Here is a 22,696-nt window from a genome sequence, read left to right as displayed (position 1 = left end):
TTTCTTGGAACCAATATGTTTATCGAGAGTTTTAGAAGATTAGATGCTGATCTCATCTATATTAATTCACATATTCATCTATTGGGAATTGTGGCAAAACGGGTTTAACCAGCTTTGAAACTTAAGCCAGTGCAATGTTAATTTTTTTGGATTCAATTCTTCTGAGAATGAATGAATAAGAACCAGTTTCCCTTACACTGAGAAGTTTAAGTTGTGTTTAAGGACAATGTTAGTTAAATTCTTTTTCCAAATATGAATGTAGTCAAAGATGGAAGGTGAAGAAATATTAAAATTTTAGAGGTGACTGCAGAAGAATATTAATACTACTTCTGACTGATAAATTTTCATTTTAAAGCTAGAATACTAATTTTCATGGTGGGAAAGCCAAAAACAACCCTTCACTCCCAATAAATAATGTCACTCTGTATTTTCATCTTATATAACGTAGATGATACGTTACATTTAATTTTACTTCCAACTTATACCAGTCGTTCTCTTGTAAAGTTTGGCCATGATCAGGTACTTTGCAAAAATGCTCACAGTACATCCTTTACATACTTTTCTTGCATCCTCTTAATCTGGAAAAATATACTTGTTTTTTGGTAAACAGTTTCATTGGATATAAAAAGCAAGTTCCAGTTTATACATATCCATGCATTTATTAAATAGCTAATTATCTTCGTATGTGTATTTATCTTTTTTTTATACAACACTGTATCTCCTTTTGGGAATAGACTAAGTTTTCTATTTTCTTTGAATGGTATAAGAGTACCAAATCAAGTATCTTGCTCATTGTCACTGTTAATAGTTGTAGGTTGATGTACCCAAAGGTATGATTAAAAATCATTGTCAATCAACTCTTTGATGACATTAAATAGAACATTAAACTATCATATAGTTAAAATAGGATTCTGCTTAACCATTAAACTAGATGCACACTTGCATATTGGGGTTTTCTACTCTTCTCTCTGCTTGGAATGCCTCAGCCTCCACAATCTCTGTGTGTGTGTGTGTGTCTGTCTGTCTGTCACAAGTTCTCCTCCCTCACCTCTTTCAAGTTTTTGCTCACATGCCACCTTCTTAGCAGGTCCTTCCATTGTTATCCTTTCTAACAATTTCATCCTGCTCCCCTTTTCTGCCCTGTCCCAGCATTCGCCATCCCTCCCTCGCTTTATTTCTCTCTTTTACCAACTTCCAGCACATTATACTTTACTTATTTTCTTTATTGCCTGCCTTCCCCTCCACCTCACCCACAGGAGGTCAGGTCCATGTTCACTTCTGTATTCCCAGTGCCTAGAACAGTGGCTGGCACATATTAAACAGTCTGTAATATCAGTTAAATAGATTAGATAAACCTTTAATCACATGTTCAGAAATTTCTGATGTTCTAGGAATTCATATCAGAAGATGAAGCCAGACTGTAAGGACTTTGCTTGGATATCTTAGCTCGATATTTAGTGACTTCTGAAAAAAAAAGAGGGGGGGGAATTTTCAAATGGTGTGATATAATTTTAAAAATTTAGGAAACACCTTCTTTTTTTTTTTTTTACGAACCCGTGTCCCCTGCATTGGCAGGCGGACTCTCAACCACTGCGCCACCAGGGAAGCTCAGGAACCACCTTCTTTAAGTATTCATAATAGAGAATAGAAAACAGTTAAGTTATTCAAGTATGAGATGTGAATGTAATAATGATATTGCAGCTAAATTTTCACAGGTAAACTTGTGCTGTCAACAGATTTATTGGTGATGGTTTTGAGTTGTGAATGCCAGAAAAGAATTTGTGAATGGAAAATATTTAATTCTAAGGTTCCTTTCAACTCTAAAACCCTATGAGTATATGATCCAGTTTATACATATCCATGCATTTATTAAATAGCTAATTATCTTCTGTTTAATGTGTGATGTATTTTAGGAAAAAATTCATTAAAAATTAAAAAAAAAAATTTTTTTAATGTTAGTGAATAACCGGTTTGCTTCAGTTGTCTAGAATAACTAGGTAGTTGGGGCCATTTCATTCTTTAGAGTTTCTGAGGTCACAGTCTAAATTAGAGAAATTGAAGATTAGTTAACATATCTAGATTTAAAGCCTGGTTTTGCCCTTTTCCAACTTATTGTCAACTGGGCACTTGTGACAGAAATTCGGCTTTATCAGCATGGAGATGTACCTGCAAAGTCTTATTTGCATGGAATAGAAGGCAGATATTTTCCAATTCTCTTTATAGAGGTAACTCTCAATAAATAAGTTTTATTAACTCTTTTTGAGTTGCTGATGACCAAGATTTGGTTAATTTACTCCAGAGATCGTAGTGAATGGAACTGTACATTTTCTTAAGCACTTGCCTTTTTTCAGTACCTCCAAAAAAGCATGTAAGGAAAGAGTCCTCTTGGAATTGGCAAGGAAGGAGAAGAGTATTGGAGTTTTCAGAAGAGGCGGGGAGTTTTGAGGTGATTGGGTGATGGGTTAGGAGAAAGCATAGAATTAGGAATGAATAGATACAGAATCCATGCCAACAGTCATGCATTCAGAGTTCCTATTTCCATAACATGAGGTGGGGCGATAGCCTTTTGAGGTTTCTTTTGACTCAGTGTTGCTGTAATTTTTAAGCTGTAGTCTTTTTATTCTGGTAAACCTGTGTCTGTCTGCTTGCACACTGAAGGTTTTTCTAGATTTGTGAATTTAGAATGTAACAGTTTTAAGTGAATAAATGAAAATTTTCTGGGAAATTGCCATTCTTAGCTATGCTTATAAGGGGGCTCATATATTTTGAGGGAGGTCTATCTACCTACCTACCTATCCCTCCATCTATCCTCACCCCCCTGCCCCCCCGAAAAAAAACAAAGAAGAACTGTACATGTATCCATGGATTTTAGTCTCACCAATTTCAGTATTTGATCATTTATAGTTCAAAGATATGTGAGGAATATGAATGGGAGCTAATTGTCATATCTCCTCATATTGAAAATTGACTGAAGGCAACTTACTGTTTTATAGTCAGTATTATAAAATAAATAGCTTTTAAAAAGTCAGAGCAGGTTGGGGCTTTTTTGAGCAGAAGCCACCTGTTCTCCTTGCTTGGTTGGCCCTGTAATAAACCTTTCTCTGTTCCAAAAAAAAAAAAAAAAAGAGCAAAGGGAAAAGAAGAAATGAGACCTAAGCAAAAGTTAATCCCATGATGTCCTCTATGGTTATTGAACTTGGATTTTTCATTTCCTGGTGGTCAAAACAAAAAGGGAAATATGATCAGTTACAAACTTATTTTTGCACATAAGATCAAAGCACTTGAGTTGCTCAAGAGAAGAAAAGTTTTCCTTACCAGTTAGCTTTAAAAGTGATTTTAAAGTCTTATGGGACTTATGAGATGAAGGATGTCATCTTGAGCAACACCTCCCAAAATTTCCTTGCAGAAAATAAAGTAGTGAATTTTATATGGCTGCTTTTTATGCCACTTCACTAAGAAGCAGAGGACATAACAACAAAGCACAGTTTAGGAAAAGCAAGTCTATAAGACACATTGTCATCCGGGGCTGCCCAACAGAACCACCACAGAATTCCATCAAATCTGTGGAGCGTGGGGGAGGGGCGGTGAGACATCCGCTCCCCAGGTGATTCCAATGTGTGTCCAAGGTTGAGAACCACCGGTACAAGTACCTACGTTATTGATGGTTTGGTTTGATTCAGGAATACAAGGAACAGATAGATTGTAGTTTCTCCCTCAAGTGATACTGTGACAGTTTTGTATGTTCCTTTATTTGTTTTCTTTTTTTATAACTGGGCTTTGAATTAATGGTGGTCTGTAGACCCTTAGAGGTTGTATTCTCTGGAAAGGGCCCAGAGTCCACATGCTCTGTTGTCAATAAAAAGATAGAGCCTTTATTTTAAAATAAGGTTGTCGTCATTTTATGAAAATTGAGGAAGGAAACCAAGACTCATTTGAATAGATGGCCCCCTGCTCTCCGTAGAGTTACGGACCATAGACATGACAAATAGAAGATTCTGTAGACTGGAACTAGTTTATGGTGGTGGTTAGGCAACCATGTAGGGTATAGGGATGGTGCCAGTCTTTGGGTCTGGAGAGTTATTGCAGAGATTGGTATTTCCTCAATTAGTAGGTATTTGAAGTACACATATCTGGAGAGAGCAGTCATATAGGTGTTTGCGAGTGTGTGTGTGTTTTCTTTTTTTTTTAACCTTAAGCAATAAGGTTAGGGACTATAGAATAGTTTTAGGAATTGGGATTCCATATTTGAATGACTGTTTATAAAAATTGTGGAGAAGTCTTCCTCCAATGTGTGTCACAGTTTTGAAACCTGAGAAATGTGGCTTTGTTCCAAACCTTTGTAGATTTCCCTCTGTCGCTAAGCCTGCTATTGGCATATAGAAAGCTCCATTAAGGGTCATTTGGTATCATTCTAGGACATGTCATTAAATTGGTTGGATTCCACGGCATGTCAGATCTCAATGGCTTGTCTAAGCAGTCTTTTAACCAGTTTAAGTTACAAAGATTTAATGTGTGGGGTCTTTGAAGATTTATTGGTTTATTCATGTAACAAAAATTTTGAGTGCCCCACCTCTGTCTGTCCCAGTGATTTTCTTGGTGTAGAATCTCTGCTCTGAAGAACATAAATTCCAGAACAGTGAAACTCCATTCCTTCTTGGGGCGGGCGGTCTTTTGCTGGGGGTAGCAGAATGGGACTGTTATGAGTGACTCTCAACAGGCCGTGGTCGAGGGAGAGCCTTGAATTTGATGGTCTGGAGGGTAGGGAGAAGCCTCTTTTTTATCTTCATGTCCTTTGATGCTGGGTGCACAGTTCCTGGTGGATTGTAGGCACTCGATAGATATTGGCCGCAGAACTCGAGAAGCAAGTTAGGATAAACATGGTGATTTGCTTAGAGGGACCTTGTGAAGTGACTCTACATATTTTGGAGAGGAGAGTGCTACCAACTGGGGGCTTTAAGAAGCAGTAGAAGCAGGATCTTCTCATCAGCCAGTTCTGGAAATGACTCTAATTGCTTTTGCCACTTAGTTCAAGAACTAGCAGGGTCCTAGAGCGTTACCAGTGCAAATATAATCACACCATACCTTTCTAAAGCAGAAGATTATAGATGACCATTTGCCTGTGTCTTTAAACAGAATCTATATAGATTAGCATTAGGGAGAATTTCTAGATAATAAGAATTAACCTAAGTGAAGAATTTCAGCTAGAAAGTGTAAAATAGAGTCCCAGGGACTTCCCTTGTAGCGCAGTGGTTAAGAATCCACCTGCCAGTGCAGGGGACACAGGTTCGAGCCCTGGTCTGGGAATATCCCACATGCAGTGGAGCAACTAAACCCATGCGCCACAGCTACTGAGCCTAGCTCTAGAGCCCACGAGCCACAGCTACTGAGCCCATGTGCCACAACTACTGAAGCCCGTGCACCTAGAGCCTGTGCTCTGCAACAGGAAAAGGCACCCCAGTGAGAAGCCCGTGCACCGCAACGAAGAGTAGCCCCCACTCGCCACAACTAGAGAAAGCCAGCGTGTAGCAACAAAGACCCAATGCAGCCAAAAATAAATAAATTAATTAATTAAAAAAAAATAGAGTCCCATTTCTCTTCAGGTTTCTTCTTTGAGTATGTTAAATTTGTGAAGTCTCTTTTTTTGTAAAGATATGAACGTGCACTTACATAGGCATACTTGAATAACCTATCTTTTAATTTCTCCCTTACTTGGTTTATATATACCAACTATTTACAAATAGTTGGTAAACTTAGAGTTTGAAAATGCCATACATTAATTTTGTCAGTTTCTTACATGATTCGGAGAAAAGACTATCTTAGGATTCATTTCACAAATTTATTCTGACCATACACTGTGTGTCAGCCACTGAGATGATGAGTAATAATTTCTGCCCTCAAGGGAGGGAAACTAAGCAAAATGGTCTCCAGAAATTTAAGCCACATGTTAAGGATACAGTAGATGTATAAATGGGATTTTTTAAATAGGTGTATAGGCAAGGATCTCTTAGAACAAGGGGAATCATTGAGGACTTGCAAGAGAAGAGGGTGTTTGGTGGGGACATGGGGGCAGAGGAGGAACCAATAGGGAGATAAGCCAGGAGAGAGAGCTAGGCTTGCTCCTCGGAAGGGCCTTGCTTGGTTTGTAATCTGTGGCGCGGATTAATCTGTTAGAAATAAGGCTCTTAGAGACTGGATTCTGGGTGAGTGGCCTGCCTGATTTTGACCCCTCTGGCCAGAAACTGGTCAGGATATCCATGAAGGAAGTTTTTAAGTTTAAGATTTTGTGTTGAAGATAGAAACTTGTCTTGAGCTTATATTCTATAATAAAAACGTACACTGGCACTGTGCATAGCTTTCCGGGACCTGATATTGGTATCCAGAGCACCTCAGGGCATGGTCTGTTCTCATCTGGGATCTCTTGCCCCTACCCTGCTTATCAGGGAGGATTTTTGCTGACTTCCAGTACTTTATTCTTAGTTTCTCAAAGTTTGGTCTTTGAGCACAGTCTTTGTCAAATGACTTTTTCCCCCTGCAAATGTGTGGTAATAATACTAACTGCCTGCTTGCAGATCTGAGTCTTTCTCTCAAATATATGTGTGATCTGTGTGTGTGTGACATTTCAAGGCAGTCATTTTCTTGCGGCCACTTTGCAGACATTGTGACCTGGCTTAAAAAACTTGCATGCTCTGTATTTAAGTCCAATTTGGAGCAGTGCTTTCTGTGTGCTGGAGTGATACGAGAGTTGTTTCAGACCCCTTTGTCAGTGTCAGGGCACTTTCTGTGTATCGGCACTAAATCTTCCTCCAGGGGTAGCTCAAAGCATTGTTGCTTCATCATCCCCTGCCTCAGGTGTGGGCTGGGCTCTGCCAGAGAGTGGTGGAGAGCCAGAGAAGCTTGCAGAGGAGAGAGTGACCTGCTTGCATTTTAGAAGGAGGAGGGTAGTGGGGAAGCCGGCCTGCAGAGCAAGTGGCAAGTGTCGTATGGTATTTTCGGTTTACCCATTCTTACGTGGCCACTTTGGAGCCGTTTTTAAAAGGCAGACATTTTAGCATCACACACACACACACACACACACACACACACACACACACACACACACACACACACACACACAATAGTTAGCCAAATACTGTACAGAGCAGACCTCCTGGCATCTTGAGCCTGCCTTACCTTATTGTTGAAGCCTCTTCCTTCCGTATGAAGGGGACCAGGACTGGGGTAAGGAGGGAGTGGGACTGAGAACCATCTGGGAGCCACACCCAAGTGAGGAGTGGTCAGCCTAGGTCCGCCCCTCAGAGAGGGCTGTCAGTCACCCCAAGCCCGGAGCCTGCGCATTCTCTGAGGGCGCTTCTGTCTCGGTGGTCTGATTAGTAATCTTCTGATTTCCTCCCTTTAGTCACTGAGTTGCTTTTTAAAATTGAGACATGGATTTGGTTGTGTAATATATATATATTTTTTAATTAATTTATTTATTTTTGGTTGTGTTGGGTCTTCATTGCTGTGTGCGGGCTTTCTCTAGTTGTGGCTAGTGGGGACTACTCTTCGTTGCTGTGCACGGGCTTCTCATTGTGGTGGCTTCTCGTGTTGCAGAGCATGGGCTCTAAGCACGCGGGCTTCAGGAGTTGTGGCATGCAGGCTCCAGTAGTAGTGGCACGCGGGCTTATTAGTTGTGGTTCGTGGGCTCTGGAGCACAGGCTCAGTAGTTGTGGCACACGGGCTTAGTTGCTCCGCGGCATGTGGGATCTTCCCGGACCAGGGATTGAACCCGTGTCCCCTGCATTGGCAGGTGGATTCTTAACCACTGCACCACCAGAGAAGTCCTGTGTAATTTTTTTTTTTTTTCCGGTTTTTTTCTGTTTGGAAACCCAAAGGAAAGATTTCTGCATTTTGTCTTTGTCCTGAATTTGTAGACCTTATTGGAATAGGTACATATTAAACCCTGCTGGGGAGGAGAGCCTCTTAGGATCACTCCAGTTCAGTTCAGACGGCTATGAAATTCTCAAACATGTGTCCAGTACTTCTGTCTGGTGCCTAGGCAAAATAAAAGCATTGTACTTAAAATCAGAGTACTCCATAGAATCATAATTTGGGGGGACAGGAATGATACAACCTTGCTTTGAGTTTAACAGATTTGGGGAAAAAACTTTGTTACAGAAACACATAAAAGCAAGAAGTTATATCTGGCTGCAGTGAGGACAGGGGAGAAAAGTCTTGTTAATGAAAAATGACATCATATTTTGGCAGCGTTGTATCATGGTGGCTTGTGAAAGTGCCTTGCTTGGATATAGAGAATCCCTTTAAGAATAACTGATGCTCAGACTAGAAATGAGGAACTTGTCTAAGGCAGTAAAAAAACCAGTGATGGAGAGGAGAGGAAGGGGAAGATTTGAAGGGTATTGGGTACCTGGATGAAAGAGTCAAGTAAAATTTTGATTCAAAAAATTTTTTTTCTGGTACTGGTATCCCTCGTGCTTTAGAGAGAGGTTTTTGTTGTTTTTTAAGTGAGCCACGTAGACCAAATGACTTATCTGCGAATGACTGAGTTATTATCTAGTTAGATAATACATGTTTTCTCTAAACTGAGCACCTGAGGGTAGGGATGACATCATTTGTATTCCTCTGCCTGACACTCTCTGGGGCACATAGAATGTTTATTGAATTAATAAGTACTAAATTCTCTTAAAATTATTTCCAAGATGTTTCTTCCCTTACAATATCAGGATATGAATTTAGTTAATTTCAGGAAGTCTCATTATTATTATCATTTTGCCAATTCACTTTCCTTTCTCCACAATAATATATGCAAACTCAGGCATTACATTGTATATACCCAGTGGTCTATGTGTGTGTATGTATGTGCATGTATCTTTTTATAATCAGGCATCTTATTAATATTTGTTGATTTCATTGAATCTTGCATCCACTCTATGAAATGGTGGTGGATCTCGTTCTTCAGATGTGAATATATTTATGACCTTGATTCCATAACATGCAAACTTAGACCCATCTGGCCTTTCAGTCGTTTATTCAGCTCCTGCTCTGTTGTGGACGCTGTGCAAGGGGCATCTTCTGCACAGCTCTGTAAGACTGGATGCATAAACCAAAGCTTGAAGAAGTTGTTAGCTTTCCCTACTGCCCACTCCCTCTCCTCTGTGCTTTTTTTTTTTTTTTAAATAAACCACAGCAATGTGTACTTGGAGTTCCCATTCAGATGCCATCTCCACTCAATGCCTTCCACGATAACCGAAGCCAGATTTCTCTGCACTTCTTCAGTACGTGGTGCCATGCAAGGTGCCCAGTGCAGCATCGTCTGTTGCAGACGAATGTCCCTGTGTCTCTCTCTTTCTCTTACTGGAGGGAAACTGGGACTCCACCTCATGTCCTTGTATCCTGTGTACCGGGCAGGCACTGGCGGGGGCTATCAAAGTTAGATGATGCAGAGTGCTTGACATTTGAACATTGTAAACACGAAAGGTTGATTTTTACTGAACAGTCGTTAACTGTTTGGTTTGTGGATGTGAAGTGCCTTAGATCAGAATGTGTGTTTCAGTGTTACACAAAGACACACAGAATGGCACACAAGGTGGCACATTTTTACGCTTCAAATCAGTAGGGAACACCTATCTGAAAAATCAGTTCGCGTTTTGAGAACTTGAAATCATTCTGTTTACTTTAATGAAGAACTTGAAATCATTCTGTTTACATTTTGAGAACTTGAAATCATTCTGTTTACTTAATGAATCATTAAGTCCTAAGGACAATTAGGACGATCGTTGGAATAACTTCTCTTGGGATAGATTTCTCCCCCACCCCCAGGATTGAGTTGCCTGTAATAAAGTCATAAAAACTATGAAATTGGTTGAAATAAGCTATTTTGCCGAAAAGCTAAGAAACAGTTGTGTTGGGAATTGGTTCAATTGTATTTACCTTGCTCAGGAAAGGCTATTCTTGTAGACAGTAACTGTGTAGTTACTTTTATGAGAGTTGGGTAATAAAAGATGATTGTTAGTATTCCTTTGTTAAAAGAGATGCTAAAAATACTTATAAGGGCTTTTTGAATTTGAATTAAGAGCCCAGTTGTCTCTTTGTTCTTTGCCCCAGATCAGGTGTGTTTTGTTCATTTCTGGATAGGGGAAATAACATAATTTCCTCCTTACTCTCTGCATTCTCCCAGCCTCTCTCCTTGCATATGCCTTGGGGTTAAGATTTTACAGTTTTCCATGACATGCCTTTGTCAGTAAAAGTCATTTTTTCCCAATTTGAATGTTTTTAGGAGATCGCTCATGTGTTTCTTACCTTCTCCCACACCTCTTTTTGGGGGGCCTAAGTGTCTTTCCTGTTCGACTGAGGACAGATTCTCTTCATCTTCATTCCCAGAACCCTCACAGTGAATGAGCATAATGCCACTCAGCTCATGGGTGCCTGGGAACCTCACCCTTGTGAATGTTCTCACTAGCCTCTGCATACTCTTCCATTTTACTTATTAGGGGACTGATTCAAGACAGTAGGAACCACCCACACTTCATTAATTTGTGAGATAAGGCCTGCAGCAGCAAAGACTGATAAGCTGGAATCTGTGCTTTCAACTGCCTGCCAAGCCCCAAGCAGGATGCTGGCCCTGTGGAGGGCTTTCCCCTGTGGCCTCTCATGCTCAGGGCACCATTTGCAGAAGGAAGTCCTTAGCGGCAAAGGGATTACCGCTAAATTCCAAAGAGTGGCTTCCAGGCCCTGAAGACAGATGTTTCCTCCTCACTGCCTTCATATCTTAAGTCCAGTCCTTTTCCTTCCTGACATAACTTAGTCTTTTTTAAACCTCTTATCTACTTCCTAATGCATGTCTTCAATACCTGGCTTTTGCAATCCACCTTTGAAAAGGAGTCATCCCTTGGCCCAGTCCACCTTCACATGCATCTCCAGGAGAAGGGAGTTGTTTGAGGGACACTTAGCCAGCTGGCCTTGGCCGGGGTAGACCTGAGGAACTCCATTATGATTTTGATAATGGTCGGGCCCATGGGGTCGAAGAATGTGAGTGTGCCCCACAGCTTCTTCATCACAAGAAGATGTAAATAGAATTTCTGAAATCTTGAAAGAAGACTACCCCTTAAGTGCTCTTTGCTTTTTGTCTTGGATAATATTGCATAACTAGCAAGTGGATCAGTGAGATAAAGAGCTTTGTTTGTAAATTCTAATACTGAAGGAGAATTTCTTGTCTAATTACACAGGGATTTCTGTTATTCCTTAAAACGTTATAACACATGTGAACCATTTTATACACATAAAACATTCAAATTCTTTTTATTTTTGGCTGCGCTGGGTCTTTGTGGGTTTTGTCCCTTTAGTGGTTATATTGGACTGTCCAGAAAGTATTTTTGAGTGACCCATTAACAAATAATGAGAGACCCTAGTGTACATTGACGTTGACTCAGGCAGTATATGAAATTTCACGAAAATACTGTGGAGTCTGTTTTTTGGAAGCCGGTGTAATTCTAGAGGAAGAAGAAACTTTTTGTGCCTGTTTGTCATGTCTTATTTTAAAACCTGACTTTTGAGCTTTATTTGATGCCTTAATTGTTCTCACTTCAGAACAGATGTCATCTTAAAATGATTCATCCCTGATGAGATTTCTGTTTTGTACCTAATAGAAACAAGCCTCTTCCAATTATGTAGCCAAAAGAAACCCATGTAACTAGTTATGTTTAGGATATAAGAATGCATATGAACTTAGAAAAGTAAGTATTGATAAAATATTCCTAGAAAAATGATTGTAGATAATTTTTAGAGATAATTAAGTCTCACCTTTACTCTGCCATATGCCATGCCATGGCATAGCATCCTTCTTTTCATTGAGATGACAACTAGGGACCTCTTTGAGTTTAGATGTATAAAGAGAAAAGAAAGTGCAATGCACTTCTTTTTTTTTTTTTGGGGGGGTACGCGGGCCTCTCACTGTTGTGGCCTCTCCTGTTGCGGAGCACAGGCTCCGGATGCGCAGGCTCAGCGGCCACGGCTCACGGGCCCAGCCGCTCCGCGGCATGTGGGATCTTCCCAGACCGGAGCACGATCCCGTGTCCCCTGCATCGGCAGGCGGACTCCCAACCCCTGCGCCACCAGGGAAGCCCCCCCCCCTTTTTTTTTTTTGATCAGTTGTTTTGGCATGGTATGTATTTTTCCATCTTATGTCCTTTTGGCCTATCTATGTCTTCATTTTTTAAGTATGACTCCTATAGGAAGCATGTAATTGGGTTTTGCCTTTATATCCATTTTAACATATTCTGCCTTTTAATTGGAGTATTTTGTCCATTAACATTTAATGTGATTATTGATATGGTTGAATTTAGGTTTAGCATTCAATAATTTACTTTCTATTTTTCCCCTCTGTTTTTGTTCTTTTTTTCTTGCCTTCTTCTGGATAATTTGAAATCTTTTAGAATTCCATTTTAATTCTTTTGTTATTTTGTACCTCTTTGTGTTTTATTTTGTGGTTATTCATGGTTTAATATACATCCTTGAGTTTTCAAGATCCATATAGAATTAATACTGTACCACTTTACGTAAAATACAGAAACCTCCCAACCATTTAGGTCCATTTACCATCCATCTCCCTCTAATTCTGTTCTTTGTGTTTGTTTTCATAATCTTTCTAACTTCATGGTGTACATATGCCCATTGCTATCTATCTTTTTTTTAAATATTAAATTTTTTTTTTTATTTTTGGCTGCGTTGGGTCTTTGTTGCTGTGCACGGGCTTTCTCTAGTTGTGGCAAGTAGGGACTACTCTTTGTTGTGGTGCGTGGGTTTCTTATTGCGGCGGTTTCTCTTGTTGCGGAGCATGGGCTCTAGGCATGCGAGCTCAGTACTTGTGGCTCATGGGCTCTAGAGCGCAGGCTCAGTAGTTGTGGTGCACGGGCTTAGTTGCTCCGCGGCATGTGGGATCTTCCCGGACCAGTGCTTGAACACTGTGTCCCCTGCATTGGCAGGTGGATTCTTAACCACTGCTCCACCACCAGGGAAGTCCCTATTGCTGTCTGTCTTGAAGAGAGGCTTACTTTTGTTGTCTATCTGCTCTTGCTCTGAGGCTTGGATTGTTAGGAATGCTTACCAGTGTTGTGGCTGTGTAGGAAATACTGTATTGTTGTAAATATGTTAATTTACCATGCTTGCACAGGCACACCTCAGAGGCATTGTGGCTTCAGTTCCAGACCACCTCAATAAAGTGAATATCTCAATAAGGAAAGTCACACAAATTATCTGGTATCCCAGTGCATGTAAAAGTTATGTTTACACTGTATGGTAGTCTATCGATAAAGTGTGCAACCGCGTTATGTCTTTAAAAAAACAGTGTACATACATTAAATAAAAAATAGGAAACAACAAGACAGTTATAATAGTAACATCAAAGATCACGGATCACAGGTCACTGTAACAAATGTAATAATAATGAAAAAGTTTGAAATAATTGTGAGAATTGCCAAAATGTGACCAACCAAGAGACATGGAAGTGAGCAAATGCTGTTGGAAAAATGGTGCCAGTAGACTTGCTTGATGCAGGGTTGCCACAAACCTTCAGTTTGTAAAGAACACAGTATCTGGGAAGTGCAATAAAATGAAGCATATTAAAATGAGGTATGCCTGTCCTGGCACAGGACAAGAATGTAATAAAGCTTTCCAGGATGAAAAACGTTTTAGTTACTTGTATAACAAAGAAGTATAAAAACTTATTTTCCCTGAAGTTTTCCCTTAAGATATGATAGGATGAATGTTTCACGGAAGGGCATAACACTGATTTAACAGGGTGATATTTTTCAAGCGAGTGAATGTTTCTGAATTGAGAATATGAGACAATTATAGATGTACAGATACCTGCAATAGTATTTTACAAGGAAGGCCAGCATTGTGCCTCTCCTTTAAAAACAAACAAGCAAATAAACAAATAGACCTCAAGGTTACTGTGCAAAACACACCACACACAATTCCCTTTCTCCTTTTCCTTCTCTTCCACGTCCTTGCTGTGGACTGCCTTAGCCCTTAATCGGGTTTAGTATGAAATTAGGAATTGGTGGCACACTTAGAGGTTAGGAATTTTTTTAAAAAACACTTACTTTTTGTTGCTTTTTTTTTTTTTCTTTTTTTTGTGGTACGCGGGCCTCTCACTGTTGTGGCCTCTCCCTTTGCGGAGCACAGGCTCCGGATGCACAGGCTCAGCGGCCATGGCTTACGGGCCCAGCCGCTCCACGGCATATGGGATCTTCCCGGACCGGGGCACGAACCCGTGTCCCCTGCATCGGTAGGCGGACTCTCAACCACTGCGCCACCAGGGAAGCCCTTGTTGCTTAATTTTAAAAGCACACAGTTTTTAGGGCCAAACCAGAGCTAGAAAGGAGAGAAATAGTTGAGATTTGTAGATCTCAATGTAGATGAGAATTTTGAGACAGATCTATTTTAAGAGGGTTAAATTCAGAAGCAGAATTTCCCTAGTGTGATTTGAAAGTATTCCAGGATTCAGGATTGAATGAAAGGGAATACCATTTTGAGAGAGCTCTTAAAGAAAAAGACTGAAACAGAAAGGTAGAAACAGTTATCTAAGTTCAGGAGAGTTTCCTGACACAAAATTTGTTCCGTTAAGCACTTTGGCTAATGGAGATGACAAACTAAAAGTCCTCAAGTGGATTTGACCGTTTTGGAGAGTGATTCCTTAAGCGCCTCATGAGAGGATAGCCAGAGGGACTGAAAAGTAGGGGGCTGCTTGGGAGAACATAAGCATAAGCTTTAGGCGGTGGTGGGTGATGTGTTGGGTGTCACGTCATCTTTTCTGCTTCGTACAGTAGGTGAAAGAAACCTAGAAAGGAAATGGCAGGGTGGAGCGCTTGGAGTTTGGGGAAAAGAAGCCCTGCCATCACCCTTGATGCCCACGAAAGCAGGGCCACGGTGGAGATTAACATTCTGGACAGAAATAAGGTGGAGAAGGGACATAAACACCGACTACATAATTTTGAACATGAAACCCAATCTTCTGCTCTGACAGAACATAACAGATGAGCCCCAAACCAAGCTTCCAAAACCTAAAAGCGATAGATACAGCTATTTGCAGATATGCGGCAAACATGCGTGGTGTTGGGGAAAGTTTGGCTCTCAACGAACAGCCGTTCAGCTGATCTGGAAATGAAGGGGGGACTTACACTCAAACGTCAGGCTGTCGCTATTCTTAGAGCTCAACTAGAGGACAGACGTAGTGGGTGAAACCCCGCTCTTGATGTGGTGGGATGAAAACCATGTTTGCCCGTTGTTATCGTCATCATAGTTCAATAAACCATTCATTTTTGTGTGTGGTAAATCACAATGATGACACGCTCACAAAATAATGCGAAGCATATGGGTCACAACTGTTTTTAAGTAGAAAGTTCTCTGAAGATTTATTTAAGTTCCTTAATTGTAGAGTGGTTGGGAAGGCTGGCATGTGGTTTCAGTTTAGTTATAAATGTTGGCCGTGGTGATGGCCATGTGCTAACGTTGCCAGAGAGAAAGAGAACAGGATTGGGAGGGGAGCTGGTGTCTTTCGGGACCTGCCTGCCCCTTTGTCATTTTTCAGTGAAGTCAAGATCTTTCGTGTTTATACGAAATAAGTGTGATGACATTTATGCTCTGCTTGAGATGCGTGAGCCAGTAGTCCAGGCCAATTTTCCCAGTGCTTAAATACTTTAATTGGTAAGTTTTCATGGCAGTTTGAAATCAGGGACTCTCCGGAGTCCTGACAGAATAACTATCCCTTTTAGCCTTTATCTTAAATTAAAATATACTCCTCATTAGATGAATCAAGCCCAGTTTGGGGAACAGCAGTTAAGTATTCTGTCTAGATAGACAAGTGGAAAGTTAGTGTTCAAGCTAGGTGTCTCTTTGACTTGAAATAAACCCATGCCAGGGTCATTTGGTGATCTTCTGAACCCTCGTGTGTGTGTGTCCACATGTATATGAGCACGCACAATCGTATGAGGTTATTCACATTAGCAGTCATTTTGCATCCTTTGGGATCTGGTAATAGTGTAATATATAAAGCTAACTTGCAGTCTTAGGAGCATGGGAAGAGGCCTGTGTTAACCCATGAAGAGGGCGGCAAATGTGTGTGGTTGGAAAAGTTCATTTGTATATTTGCCGTAACATGCCTTCCTCTGTTTCCTGCCCTTGATGAAAATGACAGCAGCATCACTGAGCTCTTGTCTGGAGGTGGGAGGAGTGGGAAGGAGGAAGGCTAATAAGGAATCTAAGTAAAGCTCTCCTTCCCCTTATGAAGGTCACAGAAGACATGGCTTTCCCGTTCACCACCCTTTACGGAGTGCAGTCCAGTAGGGACTTTGTCAGTACTTGAGAGGATCCACTCATTCATTCATTCGTATTTTGGTATAGACGATGTCTTACGTTCATATCTCTGTGGGATGCACAAAGATTAATTACACAGCAAGGCTGTGCCCCCAGGAGCTTACACTCTGGTAAGGGATCAGAAGATGTCTGCATAACTAATTATGATACAGAAGGACATTGGACATTTATTCAGGACTTGATCACTTTTAAAGTGCTTTCATACAGGTATACTTAATCCTCTAAGTGGAAGTACGTGGCTACATTTTTAATTTTGTACCTGAAGAAAACTCAGCCAGGGTGAGGGACTTGCTCGGGGTCCTGTAGGTGTTAAGTTGGGGGTATGGGGCCCAGGGAGCCCTGTCCATCCAGGATGCCTCTGCCTCTGGGATTCACTGTTTTGTCCGTTGTCCCAGTATGCAGTGGTGCAGAGGGGGATGCTTGCTTCCTCCTCGGGGATTCAGAGAACACTAGAGAAGGATGAGGCCACTGAGCGACCTAGGCACTGTTCGACCTTGGCACACAGCAAGGCACTGGTTACTTAGGGGATGGCTGAAGGGATCTGAGGGTGAGGAAGACATGCTGGACGGAAATAGATCAGTGTACATTGTTCACATAAGCAAGCTAAAGCAACATGTTACTCGAAAAAGTCCCTTTCTTGCCTTTTCTTTATATGTTCATTCGACAAATGACTATATTTATGTGCAAGGCTTTGGTTGGAGTCACTGATGTGACGGTTACAAATAAGGCTTGTGGTGACTCTCTTTGGGGGCTCACATTGGTCCAGCCAGAGGATAAGGTCACAGATAATCGTAGAGGATGTGAGGAGAGGGGAAGAATGTGATACACAGGATTTCTGGGTTCAGGTTATGACTGTCCTGGTCTTGGACATGTCATGTCACCTCTCAGTCTCATTGGATCCTTTTTCTTTAAGGATGCAAGTAGCATTCACTTCACAGAGCTACTGTAAGGATGAAATCTGATTATGAATAGAACACTTCATTCAGCTCCTGGCACATTGAAGGTGCTCAGTACGTTGTCATTATTAATGGCACCACACATTTCCTGAAGAGAAGCCAAAGTCTGGTTGGCTGAATTGACGCTCTTCCTGTATCCCAGCCCTTCCCCAGGCTCATTGCCTCTCTTACATGCCGTGCTCTGGCCCTGTGATCTCCGTCCAGAGCACGGAGGTGGTGTGTCCCATTGGTCAAGAGCACACTGCCAGTGTGACCGTAGCAAGTTCTGTCTTCACTTTTTGCCACAATTTCATCATCGGAAAATGGGATTAATAATAATTTATTCGTAGTAGTTTTGTTGTGAGATTTAAAATGATTAAATATGGGGGCTTCCCTGGTGGCACAGTGGTTGGGAATCTGCCTGCCAATGCAGGAGGGGACATGGGTTTGAGCCCTGGTCCGGGAAGATCCCACATGCCGCGGAGCAACTAAGCTCATGTGCCACAACCACTGAGCCTGTGCTCTAGAGCCCACGTGCCACAACTACTGAAACCCGTGTGCCTAGAGCCCGTGCTCTGCAACAAGAGAAGCCACCGCAGTGAGAAGTCTGCGCACCGCAATGAGGAGTGGCCCCCGCTCGCTGCAACTAGAGAAAGCCCGCGTGTAGCAATGAAGACCCAACGCAGCCAAAAAATTTAAAAATTAATTAAAAAAATGATTAAATATGAAGGGCCTGGGGGCCATGTTGGTACAGGGTAAATGCTGCTATTGTTAGCTCTAATTATTCTCTGATTACTATGTGATCCTGTCACTTACATTGCCTCTGGGTGGCTCCCGATCATCTCTGTTCTCCTGATTTGGAGTCTGCCCATCTCTCTAGCGCATCACTCCTCAGGCTTTGCCTTTCAGCAGCTCGCAACTGCTTATACCCTTTACCCTACCTCCTAGGATATTTGGCCTTTGTTTTTTTCCAAATCTGCAAAAACAAGGAAATTATTTTAGTTCCAGTTATCATACAATTCAGGTGTAAGGCATGTAAAAATGAAAGGTCTGTGAATCTTGATAATACTAAAGTGGTTTGAGTTTAAAAACTTAAAGTTTAGAAAATCAGTCTCATTATGAAATTCTAAATAGAGCATTGTTAAGTTTTAAAAATTTATCTCTTTCCACTTATTTCTGGAAATCCTTGGCAATCTAATGGTGATAAAATTTTTCTAAAATCCCATGCAATTTAAAAAAATCTAGATGTCTTTTCCACAATTATTCATTCCCTCCACTTTACAGTTTTAGACTGAGGTAATGGTTCTGTAAAGAAGTCATATTGATTAGCTTGAAGTCAATTTCTAACCTATTCCAGCACTCCAGCTTCCTTAGACCATTTTGTGGGTTTGGTTTGGTTTTGTATTTTCTTTTTTCCCACTTTGTGGAAGATGTTCATGTCTTCTTTCACATTTCAGATTGGATAATTCAGACCTTGGACTCTCAACCACTGCGCCACCAGGGAAGCCCGCTAATGAATTCTTTAGGGCTGTTTTTCTACCTCTTAAGATACTCCTACTCCACACCCCTACCCCCTTGAGGTCTGGTTCTGCAATGTTTTGCACATATCCTTTTCCTTGCACTTAACGTATTTTCTATCTCTCTCCCCTGCATTCCTAGTGTGTTCTTCACATAAGAGACTCAATAAGTACTTGTTAATAAATGAATTAGAAGAGGAACTTTCCTATTTTAAGTACAGTATCATATTGTCCCAATTATTTTTCAGTTAGTTAGAGGGAGCAAAATTTACCTTGTTAGTAAATTTTGAGGAGGGGAAGGTCAACATGAGGACTTTCTTGATAGGGGGCCCTTTGTCATCATAGAGCGCACAGGACTGGACAAGAACCATGGCAAACCTATAGTACCACCTGCCTCTGGTGGACCTTACAGTTTCAACCATCTTGTTTGTGAAGGCAGTAGTTCTGTGTTTAGCTTAGTGATGGTAACATCAGCTATTTGGTATTTGATAACATTTTTCTAATGTTCGAAAAAAATTTTTTCTCATTGTTTCGAAACTCCAGTGTATTGTCCTGGAAATGGCAACATTATCCAGTTGTGGACATGTACTCTATATCTTTAGAGTACGGTACATCTGTACCATTTCAGTTAAGAGAGAATGCATAGGAGAAGGTAACACGGGCCACAAAGAATGGATAGCTTTATTTATTTACTTCAAGAATTTGAAGGAAATAAAATGTGATATCTCAGCTTTCTATCTAAAGCGTATCAGTGACCCTTTAAAGAGCCTGTAGTTAGTTATATCTGATAAACACATACTAATGAGCTGAATTTTAAGGACTTTTTCCCTATTATCTCCTGCAGCTTTGCCCTGTCAGATGAAGCATACAGATCCCTAAGAGATCAAGATAAAGACCAATGTATTCTGATTACTGGGGAAAGCGGAGCAGGAAAAACAGGTAAGGCCACTGGACAACCTTACTTCCTCCTATAGAAGGGTAAACGCTGCACAGAATGACGATGGCAGAGCGGGTGGGTGGAGCCTTATTAGCATGAAGCTCACAGGACTCATGCTAGGAAGGCTAGTGATTAGGATCCTGGAATGTTCTCCGGGAAGGACTTGCCTCATCTCCCACATGAAGGAGCAGGCACCTATCAAAAGGGTTCCAACCAATGTGGGAGTCTCTTTCTGGATTCTAGACCTTTCTGTTGCAGTTCCTGCGTACTTCAAGGTCTTTTACCTTCCCTCCAAGACACTCTAGTGTGAGGTCTCACCACTTCCCTAAGAAATGCAAGACTGTTTGGGTTTGGAGATCCCACAACCACAGACTATCTCTCTGCTAAAAAGTGAGGGAGGGCACCAGGAAAATACTGGATTTCACTGTAGAAAAGTCTTCCTCTGAAGCCTGAAGAATTTGGATTTATTTGTTTGTAACATCCAGCAAGCTTTCTGAAGCAGGTTAACCTAACTCCAAGAACAGAAATTAGCATACACACTAAAGCTACTTATATGTTCACATTTTTTTTTTTTTTTTTTTGCGTTACACGGGCCTCTCGTTTGTGGCCTCTCCTGTTGCGGAGCACAGGCTCCGGATGCGCAGGCTCAGCGGCCATGGCTCACGGGCCCAGCCGCTCTGCGGCATGTGGGATCTTCCCGGACCGGGTCACGAACCCATGTCCCCTGCATCGGCAGGCAGACTCTCAACCACTGCGCCACCAGGGAAGCCCTGTACACATTTTTAGACAGGCTGGCAACCTCCCCATCAAACAACCCCTCAAATGGGGAGGGAGTGTGCTTTTTTTTCCTTGTGCTTTTAATAAAAGCAATCTGTGTGATTGTCTTGAGTGAGAAAGTGATTTTACACATGGTGCCCAGCTACCTGGAAGACGTTCAAAAGAGCTGTGATCTCTGAGTCCAAACTTGGACAGGTTAGAACTGCCGTTGTCAGTAGGTTTCTTTGATGGAACTGATGAGTCCATGAAAGAGGAGGATAGTATTTTCATAACTGGTTCATCTGTAAGATGTTCTTGTTTTATAGATAAGACTCTGATCATTGGTAATTTCTGCTAGTTTGCCAAAGTGGGATTTAAATGCTTCAACTTTACTTGGCTATTTAATTATCAGATTAATAACTTTGATTTCCTGATGCTCAAGAGAAGAAAATCCCCCGTGGATATTTCAGTCAACTGACTGGATCCATTTTGTTCATTAGCCCTTAGTTAGATTTGTGTCTTTAAAGTCTCCCTATCTGCACTGAAATGGCTTTTCTTTCTATACCTATTTCTTCCTCCACTTTCTTAAGGAGTACCTCTTCCCTACCCCTCAAAGTAGCTGGAGAAAGAATGGCTAGATAAGATGTGTCCAGCTCCCTTCCCAGAGCCTTTGGAGACATAGTGCACTGTTTCTTTGCAAGGTTGTGCAGGTTCTAGGCTCTGGATGGGCAGAAATGGAGGGGAAAAGAGTGGCATGTAAGAATCTAAGGTAACAGAAAGCACAGACTCATATAATTGGAAGGGATCTTAGTTATAGACCATTTAGTGTAGGGTCCTCCCCAGGGACAGCCGAACTCCTTTTGTAGTGATGCAGGGCTCACTGCTTTGTAAGGTGGCCTATGGACTTTGTCACACAGGTTTGGGAACAAAAGTTCTTCCTTACCTAGAGGTGAATTCTGCCTCTATGTATTCGTCTTAACTCTGCAGTCTGGGACCTTACCAAATTAGTCTACTTTCTCTCCTACAGGACAATCACTTAATTCTTTGAAGTCATCCATCAAAGCTTCCTAGGGCTAAAAATCCCTTTTCTTTAAAAATTTCTCATGTGATACACATTCATTTATTCATTCATCTAGGAAATAATTCCTGAGTACCTACTAGGTGAAAGGTACTGCAGTAGGTACCAGTGATACATTGGTGAGCCAGACACCATTCCTGTCCTTGTCAAGTTTATAGTGTAGTACAGGAGATAAACAGTAGCTCTACACTATATATGTACATACATCTAAATGTATACAGGTCTGCATACAATTTATATACAGAACATTAAGTGCAGTGAAGTGAAGTGTACACTTGTGAGGGTGCGTATACGAACATGTAACAGGAGGATTGAATCTCCTTCCCAAATTCCTCACTGTCATGGTCATATTGTTCCAGAGTCTTCCCAGTTTGTCAATATGCTTTGTAAAATTGCATCCCAAGAAGTCAACAGAATACTTCAAATTTGCTCCTGGTTATTGTGAAACTATTACCCTCTTAACGTGGATACGAGACTTCTATTCACGTGCTACATGTATTGACTCATATTGGTCTTTTCATCGAGCAAGGTGTTATAGGTTTCTTGTATATTAACTTCTGTTTGGTCAGATTTTCTCAGTTGGGTATTGTTCAACAAAATTATTTTAAGCCTACATGTAGAATCTTTTGTTTATGATTCTGTTCCCTCCCATAGAACCACTGCCATGCCATTGGGAAATAATAATAGCTGACTCACATGAGCACTTACCATGTGTTGGGCATTGTGGTTAGCATATTGCATGTGTGAGATAAGTATTCTTATCCCCATTTTTATGATGGAGAAATTGAGCCACAGAAAGGTTGAACAACTTGCTTAAACTTACACAGTGAGTAAGCGGCAGAGCTGGGATCTTGAACACAGGTAGATATATAGCTCTAGAGACCCCACTTGTCTCAGCGCAGGCTGCTGTAACAAAATACCAGAGACTGAGTGATTTAAACAACAGACATTGATTTCTCATCGTTCTGGAAGCTGGGAAGTCCAGTCAAGGTGCCTGGTGAGGGAGGAGGGAGTTTACATGGGAGGAGAGAGTTTAAAAGTGAGCCTGAGCAGGCTCTGGTCTTCCTCCTCTTATAAGGACATTAATCCCATCACTGAGGTC

The 22,696-nt window shown here is 41.2% G+C and overlaps 1 protein-coding gene across 3 annotated transcripts in view; it reads left to right on the top strand.

Annotated features, from left to right (window-relative positions):
• MYO1B (myosin IB) overlaps window positions 1-22,696 on the top strand; it is a 184,638-nt gene that overhangs the window by 67,493 nt on the left and 94,449 nt on the right. For all 3 annotated transcript variants that reach the window (XM_024733654.1, XM_024733655.1, XM_024733656.1), the window contains exon 4: window positions 19,668-19,762. In XM_024733654.1, coding sequence (XP_024589422.1) covers window positions 19,668-19,762 — 95 coding nt within the window. The remainder of the gene's footprint in view (window positions 1-19,667; window positions 19,763-22,696) is intronic.

The sequence above is a fragment of the Neophocaena asiaeorientalis genome, unplaced genomic scaffold (assembly GCF_003031525.2).
Source record: "Neophocaena asiaeorientalis asiaeorientalis breed wild unplaced genomic scaffold, Neophocaena_asiaeorientalis_V1.1 scaffold24, whole genome shotgun sequence".
Lineage (NCBI taxonomy): Eukaryota > Metazoa > Chordata > Mammalia > Artiodactyla > Phocoenidae > Neophocaena > Neophocaena asiaeorientalis.
The sequence above is the reverse complement of the archived record's forward strand: the minus strand, read 5'-3'. Positions and strand labels throughout refer to the sequence as shown.